Below are 16,561 nucleotides of genomic sequence, written 5' to 3' on the forward strand. Positions count from 1 at the left end.
CTGATGGACGCTGCCCCTCTGCCTCCCCTCGCGGCCCCAGCCTGGCGGCCACTGTGGCCCCGTGGCCACCACAGCAACCATGGCCACTAGAGCCATCATGGCCACCGTAACCACCATGGCCCAGAGGTCACCATGGCCCTGAGGCCACCACTGCCCTGCAGCCACCATGGCCACCATAACCACCATGGTCCTGAGGCCACCATGACCACCATAACCACCATGGCCCTGAGGCCACCACTGCCCTGGGGCCACCATGGCCACCATAACCACCATGGCCCTGGTGCCACCATAAACACCATGGTCCTGAGGCCACCATGACCACCATAACCACCATGGCCATGAGGCCACCACTGCCCTGGGGCCACCATGGCCCTGGGGCCACCATAAAGACCATGCTCCTGAGGCCATCACAGCCACCATAACCACCATGGTCCTGAGGTCACCATGGCCACCACAGGCACCACGGCCTTGCAGCCACTATGGCCACCACAACCACCACAAGCACCATGGCCTGGGGCCACTGTGGCCACTATAAGCACCATGGCCCAGTGGCCACCATAACCACCACGGCCCTGTAGCCGCCGTGGCCGCCATGGCTCTGTGGCCACGGTGGCCCCACGGCCATCACAGCCGCCATGCCCACAGCCCCCTGCTCGGAGCCAGCCCGGCCTCCTTGGAGGAACGGCTCCGGGACAGCGGCACAGCTCCCGGCCTAGGTGGTGGAGCAGGGGACATCCCCGCGCCCGCGCCGGCCGCATCCTGCCCCAGCAGCCCGGGAGGTGGCAGCAGACATGCCCAGCCCCAGCCGGTGCTTCTTGACCGACCTACGAAACCCAACACCGGCTGCAAGGTTATTCGCTCCACGCAAACAGCCTCCCCCAGCTCCGGCCTGTCCCTGCACCTGGCTTCTAAGCAGCGCGTCCCCAGGAGTGCTGCCTGCTCACTAGATGGGCCCTTAGGCTGGGAACGAGCTGATTACAAATAACAAAAAAATGCATTCGCTTTTTCCCACCTTCCCGTGTTATAGAGGAAGGGGGCAGTACATTTCCACTGGACACCAACAGCAAACAGGTATGAGAGGCCAGGCTGACGCGCCTCCAACGTGTTCATCCTCATCTGATCGCACAGTTTTCAGCCCAAGGCTTTTCTCAGCTGCTCTTTTCTAACACGTTTTGTGAAGAAAAGCCCAGGTTCAGACCTGCCGCAGGGAAGGCGAGAGGTGGCATTTAAAGCCATCTCTCCGACTCTGGCGCTGGGCCAGCGATCCCCACGGCAGCCAGCGCCAGCGGAGAGAGAGGTGCTGAGACCAGCCCTGGGAAAGCATCCCTGCAAACAGCCCCAAATCTGAGTACTCCAACTGTGCTGGTGCTTCGGGCATCCAGCCCGAGCGATCCCACTGGCGCAGGACGCAGCACGCAGTGCTGGAGATTCACAACGCACGTTTCAGAAACGAGTCCTTAAAATAAGGTATTTCCGTGCCGCGAGGAGACAACGCGGAGGAGCCAGGCCACCGGCGGGGGAGTCACAGCACGCTGGATGATGAAGCAGCTGGAAGCCGACGCACGCTCCCCGGCCCCGAGAGCCTCGCTGTTTGCAGAAGGCAGCGGGGAAGACGCTTTTTCCTCAAAGGCAGGTTTTTTCCTCAAAGGCAGGGCAGCTCCCGGAGGGGACACAGCTCCAGCAACCGCTGGGCGACGGCAGCGGAAAAGCTTCTCCCAAAAATCGATCCTGGTGGGGAAAAGGAGCTCTTCCCCAGCGCTTACCTCCTCCGCGAGCGGCGCGGCCGGGGCTGGAGCAAAGGGAGAGCGCATCTCCCTCCCCGTCACCACTCGATTCCCACAGTAAAGACGAGATGAGGCAGCAAAAAAGCAAAATAAACCACAATGCTAAGAGTAACAACAAGACTTTATTATATGAATTACTATTAAACATCTTTAAGAAAAAAAATCACTTATGGTAATAAATTCTAAAATAGCAACACTCACAAACGTCACGGAAGTTTTTTGTCATTGTTGTTCTGTTCTCTTTAAACCATTTTGTAAAGAAGCAATACAAATGTCACTGAGAACTGTACATTTTTATAGAAGAAATTTATTTTTAGGGGCCTTTCTACGCAATAGACCCGATTTTTTCTTTTTTTTATAAAAAAGGAAATAAAGTGGCATTTACCAGGCTGTCTAGCTGCCGTGAAACCAGTGAGCCCAGCCGGATTCACCCGCACTGTATTAAACACGACTGGCCTGGACTGCTGCCTGCTGCCCCAGCCGCGGCGCTCGGGCTGCCCCGGACCCCACCGGCTCCTAAAGCCCTGCTGCGCCGGACGAGCGGAGCATCCCGCCAGCAAAAGCCCTGCTCCCGCCCGGCTGCCTGCCGGGGCTTTTTGTGCTCGTGGAAACGCAGCCGGGAGCTGAGCCCGCGGGAGCCCAGCAGCGCTGGAGCATTTATAAGCTGGTCCAACTGCACGCTTGATTTTCTTCCAAATAAGCAGCAAGCTGCTTCGCGTGGGGAGGGAGCAGCGGCAGCTGCTTATTAATCCCAGGGCCGGCGCAGGGCAGGCAGAGCCCCTCCTCTGCTGGGACCACAAGGTCCCTCCCTGCTCCTGAAGGGCCTTCTGTTTGCAGTGGCAAAGCGCCAGCTTCGCGCTTAGCGACGTGCACATGCACGCGGCGAGTGGGCGGACGCGCAGACGGTGCCCTGCCTGCATGCTGGCCTTGCCGCCGCGCAGCGCCCGGCTCCGGAGAGCGCGGTGCCCACCCGGCACCCGCCGGCAGCCACCACGAGCACAGTTATAGCACGGGTCTCCTTGCGGCCGGGGCGCCCGGCTCCTCTCGCCTGCCCTGGAAAAGCATCCGACCCCGCAGTCGGATGAGCTGGGACGGGTGGGTCGTCTGCAGGTTGCGTCTGGGAATCCCAGACCGTGCAGGGGTGCCGGGGGGATGCCGGCACGCGCAGCCCCGGCGCGCGGCAGGTTCGGCATTCACCAGTGCTACCCGCCCCCTCGGACACCCGGAGCCAGCCGGGGCGGAGGCAGCAGGGCTGCTCTGGGAAAAACCTAGGCGCCTGCTCCAAAGGCATCCCGAGTCTCGGCAGAGCTGAAAAGCGGCCGGCCGGGAGGCAGCACCGCAGCGGGGCTTTGGTCGCCCAACCCCGCGAGCCCCGATGCGAACGGGAAAATCTGCGCTCACCTCCCGCACCAAGCAGCGAACGATCACACAGATGACGGAGGAGAAATGGGAGCAACTTCTGGCTTAACTCAGCGCTTCCCGGGAAGGAATGTTTTTTGCGTAATTCTCTCCAGCCCGACAGCGTCTCCTAAACCCGCGGCAGGACTCAAGCACCCCTGCTCGCCTCCGCGCTGGGCTTCGCTGAACCTGTCCCCATGCCCGGCCGCCGCGGCACATCCCGCTGCGGCAGGGATTTTGCAGGCAGCGAGCAAACCCTCTCCCTCCCCGGCCGCCGTGCGTCTTACCTCTGCCGGGAGGACAAGCGTCCGTACTTCAAGGCAGTTTTAGCAATGCCAAAGGCAAAGGTTTAATTCAAAGTGAAACGCCTGGGAAAAGAAGGCCTTTCCTTTTATAAACAGCGATTTATATTATTCTGACTATTACCTGCTCTGAATCTCTGCTCTTTACTCGTAGCAATAACAGACAGCAGTTTTTAGGTTCTCCTTTCCGTGTGTGTGTTTTTTTTCCTATGCGCGCAGAGTAAAGTTAGATCGCTACGGAGATATGTTCGGGAAGCAGGATCCCGCGCTCCAACGCGTCCTCGCTAGCACAACTGATCTTCACCCCTCCTGCAGCGCCGCGCGGGTCGGGGGCCGCCGGCACCGGCCGCCCTCCCCAGCCCGAGGTCCGCCAGCTCCGCTGCAGCCGCTCGCACCAGCTGCTGCGTTCGGGGGGTTTTGGCTGATTTGCTAGACAGGAAAAGTCGTTTTCAAACCTCTGGTAAGAAAACGCTGTGCCTCACGTCAGTCCTTGTACTTCAGAGTACAGCAGCAGAGGGGGAACAGCCGAAACTGGGTTACTTGTGGTCGGGTTTTTTTTTTTTTCCTTTTTCAGCCATCTTCTTGGTAAGCCTTTTACACATCCTGTTCCAGCAATAAACCCCGGCTCCAGCACCTGGGGGAGAGGTGGGATGGGGGGAGACAAGGAGCGGGCTCCGTCAGAGCTGCCTCGCGGTGGCCACCAGGACAACCCCGTGGTGGCACGGGGGACATCGGTCCAACGCGGGACCCTGGTCCAACGCGGCCGCCCCGCTCGAGCGCGGGGCAGACGGACGGGGCAGCTCCCGGGAAGGGTTCGCTCACCGTTTACTGCCCGTCCCTCGGTGCCTCCTCCTCTTCCCGGAGCTGCGGCCGCCGCGCGTGGACGTCTTCGTCTGAAAGGCAGGAGGCAGCCGAGGGGGGTCAGAGCCACCCCGTCCCCCGCGAGCCCCCGCGGGATGCCGGCCGGCCGGGCGCGAGCGGAGCGCAGCGGGCACGGCTTGGCCCCACCGGGGGTTTCTTACCGCACGAGTGTCCCTCCACGTCGTCGAGCAGATTGGCCGTGGAAGCTGCTGTCCCCAGCCTGCAGCTCTGCTAAGGAAAATCAGCTGGGGCCCGGGATGGGGCCACAGCACCATAAAGCGCCCTGCACGACCCACTGCCCTGCCGGGAGCTCCCCAGGGCCGGGCAGGCACCTTGGAGGGCACTGTGGGGCAGGATTCAGGGAGAGCATCCCAGAACCATGGTGCAGGATTCGGGGAGAGCATCCCTGGCACCATGGTGCAGGATGTGGGGAGGGCAGAGCCTTTGGTCTCAGGATAACGGGGTTTCCAGCACCTCAGCCACAGCTGCTCCCTCCCCCAGATCCCTGGCTCTCCCACTGCCAGGGGCAGGGCACAAGGAGCCCGGCGAGGATACAGCTGGTGCTTCAGCAAGTGTTTTCTTTTCGACTTCCTCATCTTCGTCTTCTCGGAGAACGCTCTGGCGAGCTCAAACAGCTTCTTGCGGGTTGCTGGAAGGAAGCAGGGGGTGAAGGCCTCGCCCCGGGGCCCGTCCCGAGGCACGCGAGCCCCTGCCCCGCGGTACCCCGAAAACACCGCCGTGCGAAACGCTCCCCGGCAAAGCAACTCACATTTCCCCATGTGCTTCAGCTTGTCTCTGAATAAGGCATCGTCGGACACGGCGCTGCCGGCCTCGCTGCTTCCCGCGGGGGCCGCGTCGCCTGCGAGGCAAACACCGGTCACCGCCGCGTGTGAGCCCGGGGCGCGGGGCGTGCACGAGCCTGGTGCCGGCAAAGCCCCGGGAGGGGAAGGAGCCCGCTCCCGTCCTCAGCTGCGGGACGCTTGGCCGCGTTTCCTCCCGGCCAGGCGGCTCTGAACGAGGCATCCGCTGCCGGCAGAGCCCCGGCAACGCGAGCGCGGGCAGAGCCCGAAAATTACCTGATATTATGGAGGAGAAACCAACATCGTTGCTGATGGCAGCACTGGCCGACTTCGACTTTTTTGACTCGTATTTCAACCGATCTGAAAAACAGCACCCGGCCGCCGGGCTCAGTGAGCGGCTCGAGGCGGCAGGCGCCCCACGTCGCCCTGCCCGCGTCCCCGCCGGGCCCTCACCTCTCTCCAGGGCCAGGAGGAAGTCGCGGTTCCTCTGCAGCTCCTTCATGAACTCCTCGTTCTGCAGGAAGAGCGCGATGCGCTCGTCCTCCAGGTACTGCTTCCACCGCCGCTCCTGCTCCAGGGCGCCGGGGCCCCGGGGGCCGAGGCCATGTGGCACCGCCGGCCGCCCACTGCCGCTGCCAGAGCCCTGCACGGAGAGAGGCGTCACGCCGGGGCCCTGCACGGAGAGAGGCGTCACGCCGGGGCCCTGCACGGAGAGAGGCGTCACGCCGGGGCCCTGCACGGAAAGAGGCGTCACGCCGGGGCCCTGCACGGAAAGAGGCGTCACGCCGGGGCCCTGCACGGAGAGGGGCGTCACGCCGGGGCCCTGCACGGAGAGGGGCGTCACGCCGGGGCCCTGCACGGAGAGGGGCATCACGCCGGGGCCCTGCACGGAGAGAGGTGTCACGCCGGGGCCCTGCACGGAGAGAGGCGTCACGCCGGGGCCCTGCACGGAGAGAGGTGTCACGCTGGGGCCCTGCACGGAGAGAGGCGTCACGCCGGGCCGGGCGCCGCGCTGGCGGGAGCCCCGCGACCAGATCTGCCGCGGGGAGCAGGGCCGGCGGGCAGGAAGGGTATTTCCAGCCGGGAACGGAGACTATTCCACCGGGGAATCAGCGGGGCAAGACAGGCACCCGCTTTTTGAAGCTCCCTGCCAGCGCACCGACTCGAAAACACCTTGGATCGAAAGCGTGGGGCTAGGCCGAGGCGGGATGGGGGCCGGGGGGGCCGGGGCCGGGGCTCACCTGGGGGGCGGCGGGCGGCGGGGCGGCGATGCGGAGGAAGTCGTCCGGCAGGGCGCCCAGCAGCGGCGGGTTCCAGTGGCGGTAGCGGCCCCGGGGCTGGGCGCCGCCGGGCCCCTCCGTCCTGCGGGCAAAGCACAGGCCGCAGCCGCCGTCGGCCGGGGCGAAACCCCACCGGCGGCGGCGGCGGCTCGGCCGAGAAGGAGCCCCCGGGGCTGTTGGAGCCGCGGGCGGGCGGAGGTTTGCCGTTCCCCGCACGGATCCGGCCCCTCGGCCGCTGGCCCGGCACGAGCTCCCTCCGTCCCTCCCGGCCCGGCCCGGCGGCGGCCCTCACCTGGGCGGCGGGGCGGGCGGCGCGCGCGGGGGCTCGCGGCCCGGCGGCGCGTACACGGGCGGCGGCTCCTCGTCCGAGCTGTCGGGCTCCAGCGTCCGCTCCAGGACCTGGCGACGGGCGCGGGGGTGAGGGCTGGCCGAGCGGGCCGCGCTGCGTCCCCCCGCGCGCCCCAGCCCGCGCCCCGGCCCACCTCGGCGGGGAGGCTGTCCTCCGAGTCGGAGCTGTCGCCGCCGCCGCCGCCGCCCTCGCCGCCGTCGAGGCTCATCTGCAGCAGCTGGTCGATGGTGGCGTCGACGGCGCCGCGGTTGGCGCGCAGCACGCACTCGATGATGTCGTAGTCCATGCGGGGGAACATGGTGCTGAAGTCCTCCATGGCCTGGTTGAACTCCAGGCGCCGGACCTGCCGCCCCGGCCGGCTGTTGTTGAGCTCCGACGCCGCCGCGCCGCCGCGGGAGCCGCCGCTGCTCCGGCGGAAGAGGCTGGTCATGCTGGGCGCGCGGGGGGCCAGCGGGGCGTCACGGGCACCGGCCGGGGCTGCCGCCGCCGCCCCACATCGCCCCGCCGCCCCCGGCCGCCCCCCGGCCTCCTGCGAAGGGCAGAGGAGAGAGAAAATGAGGGAAGAGAAACGGCCATCGGGAAGAGGAGCGGCGCGGCCTCCGCGGGCATCCCCCCCCGGCACGGGCCGGGCGCCGGGCTTTCCACCGACAACACGCTTCCAGGAACCGCCTTCGTCTCAAACCCTCCTTGGACATCCCCTCCTGGAGGGTTTTTCCTTGCTTGCTCTTTTTTTTGGAGATTTTCCTTTGGGGGATTTAAAAAATTTTCTTTTGGCAGCCCCGCGAGGAAGCAGGCGGCGGCACAGCGAGAGCTCCCGTCCCAGCGGGTGACATTCGGCTCGGCTTCCCGGACCGGGACCCCCGTGCCGGGGATGCAGCCCGGATGCACCGGGGATGCCGGCGGCTGGGCAAACGCAACAGAAGTGCTGCAAGCTCATAGGAGAAACTATTTTTGTTTTCATTTTGTCTGTTTTGTTTTCGTTTTGTCTGTTTCCACTCCAAAGTGCTCCGCAAATTTGTTATTTCCAGGTTTGGTGTTTATAAATAAACATATTAGAACCTCTCTTAAAAAAACTCGGACGCTCCCAGAGCAGGGGCTGAAGCGCGCTGCAGCACGGCACAGCGACCCGGGGGAAAAGCCGCCAAATCCGAGATTAGCGCCCGCTGGAAACCCCGGCCAGATCACACCGCGGCCGCTCCCCGGGCGGGAATGCGGGGCCAAGCTCGCGCCGGCAGCAGCCCCTCGGCGCGCACAGGACCGCGGCGGGAAGGCTGCCGGCCGCAGCACCGCTCCCGAGGGCTCTTCCCTAAGCGGGGGCAGCGGGTGCAACACGACTCGGCTGGAAACCGCCTCGCCGGGAGCCCAGCGGCTCCTTGGAGCGGCTCATTCGCATGCAAACGGCTCCTTCCCGGGGAAGGTGTTAGTCAACATGACACGAGAGTCTGGGACGACTCATTGAAATTGCAGCCCATGCCGTACAGCGTGACCGGGCGCTGCAACGCGCTGCATAATTGAAAGCTGCTGGTCGCGAGACAAGAAACCCAGGGCTGGGGACAGCAGGCCGGCGTGCCGGCGAGGTGCCGCGGCGCGTCCGGCTTTTGGCGAGGTCGCGGGACAACGGCCGCCGCGAGGGTCGCGCAGCACGGGCAGCGGCGAGAGCCTGCAAACGCCTTGCTTAAAACCCGATTTTAAAGGTCTCACTGACAATCCAGAGAGACGCAAACCACCACCCTGGCGCGAGTTAATTCAAAAGCTAAACGAGTGGTTATATCTGCGGGATCGTCCTCAGCCTCGTGCCCCCATTTGCAAAATCAGGTCGTTGCTGCTTGCTTAGCCGGTGCCTCCTCGGCTTTTTCCCTGCTGTGAAACAGCCTGGGCTGTTCCTCGTGCGGGGAGAAGGGCCCGGAGCGCTTCCATCCATGCATTCGGATGGACAGACGGACGGAGCGCCGCGGCCCCGGCGCCCGCCCAGGAGGGCCCTGCGGGACAGGCGGCTGCGATCAGCTCCCCTGCTCCCACGGTCGCCGGCCGCGTCCCGACTGCGCGGGGATCAGCGCAGGCTGCAGGGCGCAACCGCCGCGAGCAGCAGGGAAGCGGTTAAACAACCCCAAACTTCTCTGTCCCCCAGAGATGACCCGGGCGTGCACGTGTGCGCTCGCCTTTCCACCGCCGAAGGAAAGGGGAGGCTGCGCATGCTGCGTGCGGGCACCGGCACCCACTCCGGCCATCTCCTGCCATTAGCTCACGGCTTGAAAACAAGATAAAATAAAAATTGAACAGAAGCTGAGCACGCTTGCAGGGAAAGTGCGTCCGGGTTAACGGTGCATCGCGGGTGCTGCATTTCCCCAGGACTCGCACGCAGCAGCAGCAGCCAGGGAGCTCCGGCTCCGGCTCCAGCACAGCGGGCTGCAAAGCAGGGGCGATGCCGCGGGAGCGACCTCCTTACGGCTGCTGCAGCTCAGGAAGCAGCCTCGGCATCGAGGGCCAGCGGGAATAATCTCTTCCCCAGCGCCTGCTGCAGCTCAGAGGGCGGGTGGGAGCGCTGGGATGCCGCCGAGCGAGGCCGGCCCCGGCCCCTTCCCTCGCCCTGCCGCCGCGGCGGGTTTTCCCGGCGAACGTGCCGGCCCCGCGATGCCGCCGGCCCCCCGGCCGCTTGGCCTCCTCCCGGGGCATCTCGCCGAAACGGAGCTGCAAGCTGGGGAACGCGGCGCCGCGGCGGCTGCAGGTGCGACTGCAACGGGATTAAAACTAGGGTGAAAAGTAAAGGATCGGAAGCAAAACTTACAGTTGCTCCTAAGGGCGGATTGAAATTCAGAGCACGCAGGGAGGATGTGCAGGGTGAGGCCTTTCTGCCCTCCCCAAATCTCCCCACCGCCTCGGCTCGCCGCAGGCTGCGCACGCAGCCCTGCCGGGGCAGCAGCCCGGGGAAGCTGCTGGCGACCCAATCCTGTCCCACGGAAACGAATAAGCACACGAGGATCCCTGCTAATGCTTGTCCTACCACGTATTAGAACGGCTGCGTTTAAGCCCTTTTCGAAAAAAAAAAAAGTAAAAAGCAATCAGGTAAAAAAAAGCCTCGTTTGAAAACCTGCGTGGCGGGGAAACAAAATTCCCCATCCGCCGCGAAACGAAATTCCCCATCCGCTCCCCGAGCCAAGTCCAGCGCGGGCCGAAGGAGGAGGGAAGGGTGGTCGCCGGAGGCCAGAGAGCAATTTTGGTCGAAGGAGGTGCATGTTGCCCGGCACGGCGGGGATCCCGGCGCGGTGCACGGTGCACGGTGCAGGCTCTCCCGCGGCCGGTGCACGGTGCACGGTGTCCCGCGGCCGGCGACAGCCCGGGGACAGCCCGGCAGTTGCAGCTGCAGCCGGCAGAGGACAGCAGCACTGTGCTTCCCCCACCGCCAAATTCAGGAAAATACCCTTTTCTGCTGAATTCCTCGCCGAGGCAGGCGTGGAGCGCTGGGAGCCTCCGTTCTCCGGGCCCGCGCCCGTCCCCGGGAGCCGGGCAGGGTGCTGCTGCCACGGTGCAAACCGGCCCCCGCGCAGGGAAGCACCGCGGGCCCGCTCGCGCCCTCGCGCCTGGAGAACCCCGCTCCCTCGCAGCCCGTCTCCGCGGAGCAGCCCGGAGCGTCGGGCACCGCGACCCCCGGGGACAAGCGTGCGGTTTCCGCACGTGGTTTCCGCAGGCGCTCGCCGCACCGGTGTCGCGGCCCGGCCCCGGCTAAGCGCACGCGGCGGAGCCAGCGCGGCTGCTAGCCGGCGGCACCCTGCCCTGCGAGGCGGCTCCGCGCCGGCTCCCTCGCAGGTAATTCGATCTCGGCCGGGCGACATTCCTAAAATAGCTGAGGGAATTCAAACACGAAATCAGGTTTCCAGGAAGGGATTAAAAAAAATAGGTCAGGCAAGCGGGAGCGACTAGAGCCGGGCGGCCGCGGCGTAAAACCTTCCGGCCCTGCGCACGGTGCTGCTCGGCCGGCGTTCCCGTCCGTCCGGCAGCAGAGCCGGGACCTCATCCCAACGCTCCAGGTCCCCGCTCGGGATTGCCACAATCTGCATTATCAGCGTTTCTGGCAGTGGTGTTTTTCCACCGCGCGAGCCGTCGCGACGTTAGCCGTCGGCGTCCCCTCGACGGAGCCCTGCACGCCGGCGCGAGCAGCGCGCCCAGCGCGAGCCCGGCCCCAGCGCCCGGCCCAGCACCCCGAGCCCGGGAACGGCGCGGAGCGTCCCGCCGGCGGCTGCCAGGGACCTGGCCGGCGAGCTCCTCCTCGGCAGAGCGCGGAGGCTAATCCGGGCCGGTGCTCGCACGCCGCCTCTTCCCCGCTCGTTAGCAGGGCTGATCCGCAAGTGCTCGTTTGCCGTATTAAGCCCAGGGTCAAAGAGATGCAAGGAGGGAGGGGAAGGACGAGGAGGGGAAGGACGAGGCAGAGGGCGGTGGGGCAGGGAGCTCCCGGGAATCGCCCAGCCTTGCCCTGCGCAGCCGCCTGGAGAAAAACACCCGGAAAGGGGGAAACCGGCGGGAAGCGTCCTGAATTCCCGCAGCAGAAGCTGCGTCGTGCCGCGCGCGGGAGCCCGGCCGGAGGGAAAGCGCCCGGCTTGGACGCACCGTGCACGAGTTCCTACAGACACAAAACCAGGGGAGGGAAACCCTCGCTCACTCACGGCACCGCGAATTATTTGCCAGGGCTGGTCCCTGCGGCGAGGGCCCGCGAGGGCCGCGGAAGCGAGCATGGCATCCCCCCGCGCAGGCTGCGGGGCGTGCTGGAGCTCCGCCGGGGATGCCGGGCAGCGGGACCGGGTGAGGACGGCGGCAGGAAGCCCGGGACGGGCAGGGACCGGAGCCGCTCAACTGCTGCGGTTGTGTTTTTCCACGATAATTTTACTCCGCAGACAGGCACGTGGGAAAGCAGCCGGGCCGGGGGGTAAAAAGCAGTGAGGATTTTACGTGCAAGAGCACGACGCGCATCGCAGCTGCACCTGGGAACAGCAGGCGAAGACGGGAGCCACTCGCCATCGCCATCGCCATCCCCGACCCCGTCTCCATCCCCGTCCCCGTCCCGCTCGGCACCGCGGCGCCCCAGCCTCGGGGAGCGGCTCTGCGGTGAACCCCGGGACGCGGCAGCGGGAACGCCGCGCCGGAGCACACGGTACCTGCGGACGCTGCCGCGCGCCTCCTCGGACGGCTGCCTCGCGCCGGCGTTCGCCTGCTGCCCAAAAACCCTGCGGGAAAGAGGAAAAACCACCGTGAGGAGCGATGCTCAGCCCGAGCTGTGCGCCGGGAGCAGCTTTCCGCTCAGCCGTCGCGGCAGCGGCATGGGCAGGGAAACCGCTCTGAGTCCGCAGCGGAGGGAAATCCCGGCCGCGGGAACAGCCCGGAAGCGACTCCGCCCCGGCGCCGCTGGAAGGGGTGCGGGATGCTGCCGGTGTCTCCTCGAAGCCGGGGACCCAGCGTGTCCCCCGAGCCGCCCTGCAGCGTGCGGCCCGCTCCCGAGGGGGAGGCTCGTCCCACGGCCCGCTCGGACGCTTCCCCGGGAAAAGCCGGTGCATCCCGGTGGTCGATAACCGCGGCGCACGAAACCAGCACGCGTTTCCAAAGAGGTTCCCCCGAAAAGGGGCGCGAGGAAGGGGAGCGGGCGGCAGCGTGGACCTGCCGCGCCGGCGAGGGAGGCGACGGACACGGGAGCCGGAGCGGCAGCAGCGGGATTCCCGGAGCAGGAGGCGTGAGGAGGAGGTGCGACTCCGCCGCTTTTCCAGAAATGATGCAAAAAAAACCGTGCAGTGCTGGGGGGTTGGTGACACCGGGGGGTTGGTGGCACTGGAGTTGCATGGCCCAGCACTAGGGGTCTGGTGACACCGGGGGGTTGGTGGCACCAGGGTTGCACCGCCAGGTACTGGGGCATTGGTGGCACCGGGGTTGCACGGCCCAGCACCAGGGCGTTGGTGACACCGGGGGTCTGGTGGCACTTGGGGTTGCACCGTGCAGTGCTGGGGGGCTGGTGACACTGGGGGGTTGGTAGCACTGTGGTTGCATGGCCTAGCACCAGGGGTTGGTGGCACCGGAGTGTTGGTGGCACTGGGGTTGCACGGCCGAGCACCAGGGGTTGGTGGCACCGGAGTGTTGGTGGCACTGGGGTTGCACGGCCGAGCACCAGGGGTTGGTGGCACCGAGGGGTCAGTGGCACTGGGGGGTTGGTGGCACGTGGGGCTGCACCGCGCAGTGCTGGGGTGTTGGTGGCACCGGGCAGTTGGTGGCACGGGGGTTGCACAGCCCAGCACAGGGGGTCGGTGGCCCCGGGGGGGTCGGTGGCCCCGGGGGGGTTCGGTGGCCCCGGGGGGGGGGTCGGTGGCCGGGCGCTGCCCCGGCGGCGGGGTCCTGCCGCGCCGCCCCAGCAGCACCGCGCAGCCCGCGGGTGCGGCGGCCCCGGAGCGGCCGGGAGCAGCGGGCAGGGCCCGGCGCGGCCCCGGTGGCGGCGGCGGCGGCGGCAGCAGCGGCCCCGGCGCGGCGCGGCCCCCGCCCCGGGCAGCAGCGCGGCCGCGGCCGGTGCCCGCCGCAGGCCGGAGGCGCCGCCCGCCCGCCCGGCCCGGCCCGGCCCGACTCGCTCCGCTCCGCTCCGCTCCGCTCCCCGCACAAAGCGCCGCGGCCCCGGCCCGGCCCGGCCCTGCTTACCGGCGGCCCGCGCCGCGCTGCGCTGCGGGGGCGGCGGCGACCGGGCACCGGGGACGAGCCCGAGCGGCGCACGGACGTGGCGGCGGGCGGGAGGCGGGGGCGGGGGCGGCCGCGGGCCGGCGGCGGGGGGCGGCGCGGCGGGGCCGGGCCGGGCCGGGCCGGCGGGGGCGGGGGGGGGGGGGGGGGGGGGGCGGCGGCGGCCGGGCCCGAGCGCAGCCGCGCCGCGCCGGGCCGCGCCCGGGGGGCTCCGTGTCCCCCCGAGGGTCTCATTGATCCCCCCGAGGGGTTCGATGTCCCCCCCGAGGATCTCGGTGCCACCTTCTAGGGGCTCACTGTCCCCCCCGAGGGTCCCGGTGTCCCCCCGAGGAGCTCATTCATCCCCCTCCGAGGGGCTCACCGATCCCCCCCGAGGGGTTTGTCCCCCCCGAGGGTCCCGGTCTCCCCCCGAGGGTTTTGCCCCCCCCCCAAAGATCTCGGTGCCACCTTCTAGGGGCTCAGTGTCCCCCCCAAGGGTCCCGGTGCCCCCACTCCAGGAGAGCATCACAGTGGGGCCGGGCCAGGCGGAGGTGACACAGACTGGGGGGGGGGGACGGAGGCGTTAAGGCCGGGCCGGGCCCCCCACGCCGGCTGGCACGAGGGTCCGGGGGCAAGGTGCCCCTGGGGGGGGGTCTCGGGGCCGGCAGTCCCACAGCTCGGTGCGAGCATCGCACATGCCGCGGCCTCCGGGCCTTGGTGCCTCGCGGCAAGGAGCGGCCCCCCAGCAAAGCTGCTTCCTGGGGCTGGTTTGCCGTCAGCACGGCACCTCCGGGCCCAAATCGGCCCCGCTCCCAGGTTTGGGGCACCGGCCCCGCGTGCAGCGCGTCTCGGGGGAACCCTCGTCCCGGCGCGGCCGCTCCGAGGGCCCCTTCGGGGAGGCCCGGAGATCTCGGCGCGGGGATCTTCCCCCGCTCCGCGTCTCGTCTCCGTCTGGCAGCCGCGCGAGCCTGAGCCGGGGAAGCTCCGACGAGGAACGCAGGCGTCGGCGAGAGCAAAAACAGCAGCGGCAGATCTCGCGCTTTCCGCCAGTACATATGCCACAACATTTGCCTTCCCCACGTTCGACGCGGATCAGGGTGCTCTCAGCAGCGTGACGCTTCTGCGGGGAGCTGCTCACTGAAATCTTTTTCTAATCCAGGCTTGTTTCGGGGGGACGACTTTATACTAGCGATTTTACCGAATTTCTTGGCTGTCCCGTGAGAAGGGTCTCGGCTGCTGACGCCGCTGGGAAGTACGAGGAGATGGGAACAGAAATATGCAACTATGAAGAATTAAAACAGTGGGTTTCAATTCAGCAAGTTCCAACTAACTTAATAATTCCTTGAAAACAAAACTTGTATGGAAAACGCAGAACATAAACGTTTTTGTCTAATGGCTGGCAAGTAACAACGAAGCAAAAAGGTGAATGGAGTAGTCCGAGCTTCTCTGAAAAGCACAATATCCCACACATTCTGACCTTCCCCTTGTTTTTCACTAAACGGGTTAATCTTGGCGGCAGCTATTAGAGATATCTCAGAGGAAAGCACAAGGCTACACTGTTGTCATTTCAGATGGCCTCCTTGAAACGTCTTACAAATGTCTAAGTATTCAGTGTGCTTCCTTAAAGAACAATCCAGGACTTTTTAAAATGACTCAAATTAGCCCAGAAACCTGAAGAACCAAAAAATCCTTGTTTTTTTTTTTTTTCTAACGTAGGCCCAGCTTTCACAGCACTTTTACTTGGGCTTGTTTTGGAGAGAAGCAATATAGGATGAAAGGATTGTACGTAACTGCCCTGCTAGCCCGTGATGGAGGAGCTAGCTGGAGCGTTTGGCTGCGTTTCCCCTAGTACTGAAATATTTTCTCCAAACTAACACCAAAAAAGGTCTGCTTCTAGGTCAAGATTGCAGCACTAAATTTCAACCAGGAGTTGACAGTCGAATTTTAATACAGCTCTAAAACAGAGGCGACAGCAGCTCAGCCAGAGTCCTTTTATTTATTTATTCTAATAGGAAACATTCACTGAGCCTTACGTATTTACTGATGAAAGCCATTTCTGACATAGAAACTAGCACACAGTTCCCTGTCATCCTTCGGTTGCTGCTCTGGGAGCTGGGACTGACTGAGCCAAGCATAAGCAGTAGCTATAAACATGTCGAATCAAGCAGGTTCAGCCCCCTCCCACCGCTTCGAGTTCTCCTCTGACTAGTACTGATGAGAGGAAAAGATTTGCTTTTACACTGTTTATCCTAAAAGTGCTGGTAAGAAGGTCCACTCCAGGACTGAGAGAGTGACCTCAAAGACATTTAAAGATACTGTGTTCTCAATAGCAGCTTTTTGGAAATACTGTTTAATTTTTGAGATGGGTAAGTAAGTCACCACGAAACCAGGGCAGGGATCTTCAGCAGGGCTCAGCAGGGACCAACTCCACTGCACTTCGCCAGAACTCAGCTCCCATACAGGCATCTTAAGTAGCAAGATAAAAAAAAATTTTGTATCGGATGCTTTTAACAACCTGACCCTTCCTCAAATGCAAATCATTCTTTCTTTTGTTCTTTGGTGGGAATCTAATCCTGACAGCTTTGAAAATGAACCCTGAGCTGTTTTAAAAATACAGCTCAAAGCAACTGTCCCTAAAATAAGAGTAAGCAGAGCGCAGAACTTGCGAGGCTTATCATCACCATTAGTACCACCAACTAATCCCTGGGCAAACCCTCCCCTTTATGTAACTTGGGATTGTTACAGCTAAAACAGCTTATTGGTTTTTTGGTGTTTTTCTTTAACCTCTGTTGGACACATGCAAACACATTAAATCTCATTTTTTCCTGCTACTCCAAAGAAAAAGATACTGTAAGAGAAAAAAATATCATTTTTTAATTTAAAAAGAATACTTTATAAATCACAGGAGCAACTCGATTGTGCTGCATGGAGACCTTCTTAATGCACGAGTGCTAAATCCACGTGCTAAACGTCCTATTTTGCCAGTGTAAGGCACCCTGAAGAGTACTCCGAGACCTACTGCACCTTAGTACTAACTACGGCCGGTGTCATTCCTTTTATTAATGAGCAATCGCAAACAGAATTTAACTCATGTGCCAAGAGTAACACA

The 16,561-nt window shown here is 64.3% G+C and overlaps 1 protein-coding gene across 3 annotated transcripts; it reads right to left on the reverse strand.

Annotated features, from left to right (window-relative positions):
- Positions 1–1,887: 1,887 nt before the first annotated feature.
- On the reverse strand, positions 1,888–13,555 carry CUEDC1 (CUE domain containing 1). 3 transcript variants are annotated; one of them, XM_064523086.1, is made up of 12 exons: positions 13,438–13,555; positions 11,922–11,990; positions 6,908–7,303; positions 6,718–6,824; positions 6,387–6,507; positions 5,599–5,788; positions 5,422–5,505; positions 5,115–5,204; positions 4,901–4,994; positions 4,507–4,565; positions 4,307–4,377; positions 1,888–4,118 (listed from the first exon to the last, which is right to left on the reverse strand). In XM_064523086.1, exons 3-11 carry the CDS (start codon positions 7,202–7,204, stop codon positions 4,310–4,312), a joined length of 1,110 nt encoding a protein of 369 aa, XP_064379156.1. In that variant the 5' UTR covers positions 7,205–7,303; positions 11,922–11,990; positions 13,438–13,555; the 3' UTR covers positions 1,888–4,118; positions 4,307–4,309. The 3 variants fall into 3 exon arrangements, with proteins under 3 accessions (XP_064379156.1, XP_064379155.1, XP_064379154.1); XM_064523085.1 differs by having other exon boundaries at positions 5,599–5,818; XM_064523084.1 differs by having other exon boundaries at positions 5,599–6,088.
- Positions 13,556–16,561: the final 3,006 nt, after the last annotated feature.

Source organism: Dromaius novaehollandiae, chromosome 19, assembly GCF_036370855.1.
Source record: "Dromaius novaehollandiae isolate bDroNov1 chromosome 19, bDroNov1.hap1, whole genome shotgun sequence".
Taxonomy (NCBI): Eukaryota; Metazoa; Chordata; class Aves; order Casuariiformes; family Dromaiidae; genus Dromaius; species Dromaius novaehollandiae.

What these genes read in the sequence shown, in the direction of transcription:
- CUEDC1 (XM_064523084.1), bottom strand. Translation starts at nt 7,204, where the DNA reads ATGACCAGCCTCTTCCGCCGGAGCAGCGGCGGCTCCCGCGGCGGCGCG. An exon ending in AGGACAGCCTCCCCGCCGAG is followed by an intron (nt 6,825 to 6,907) that starts GTGGGCCGGGGC and finishes GCCCGTCGCCAG; the next exon opens with GTCCTGGAGCGGACGCTGGA. An exon ending in CACTTGCTGAAGCACCAGCT is followed by an intron (nt 4,566 to 4,900) that starts GTATCCTCGCCG and finishes GCAGAGCTGCAG; the next exon opens with GCTGGGGACAGCAGCTTCCA.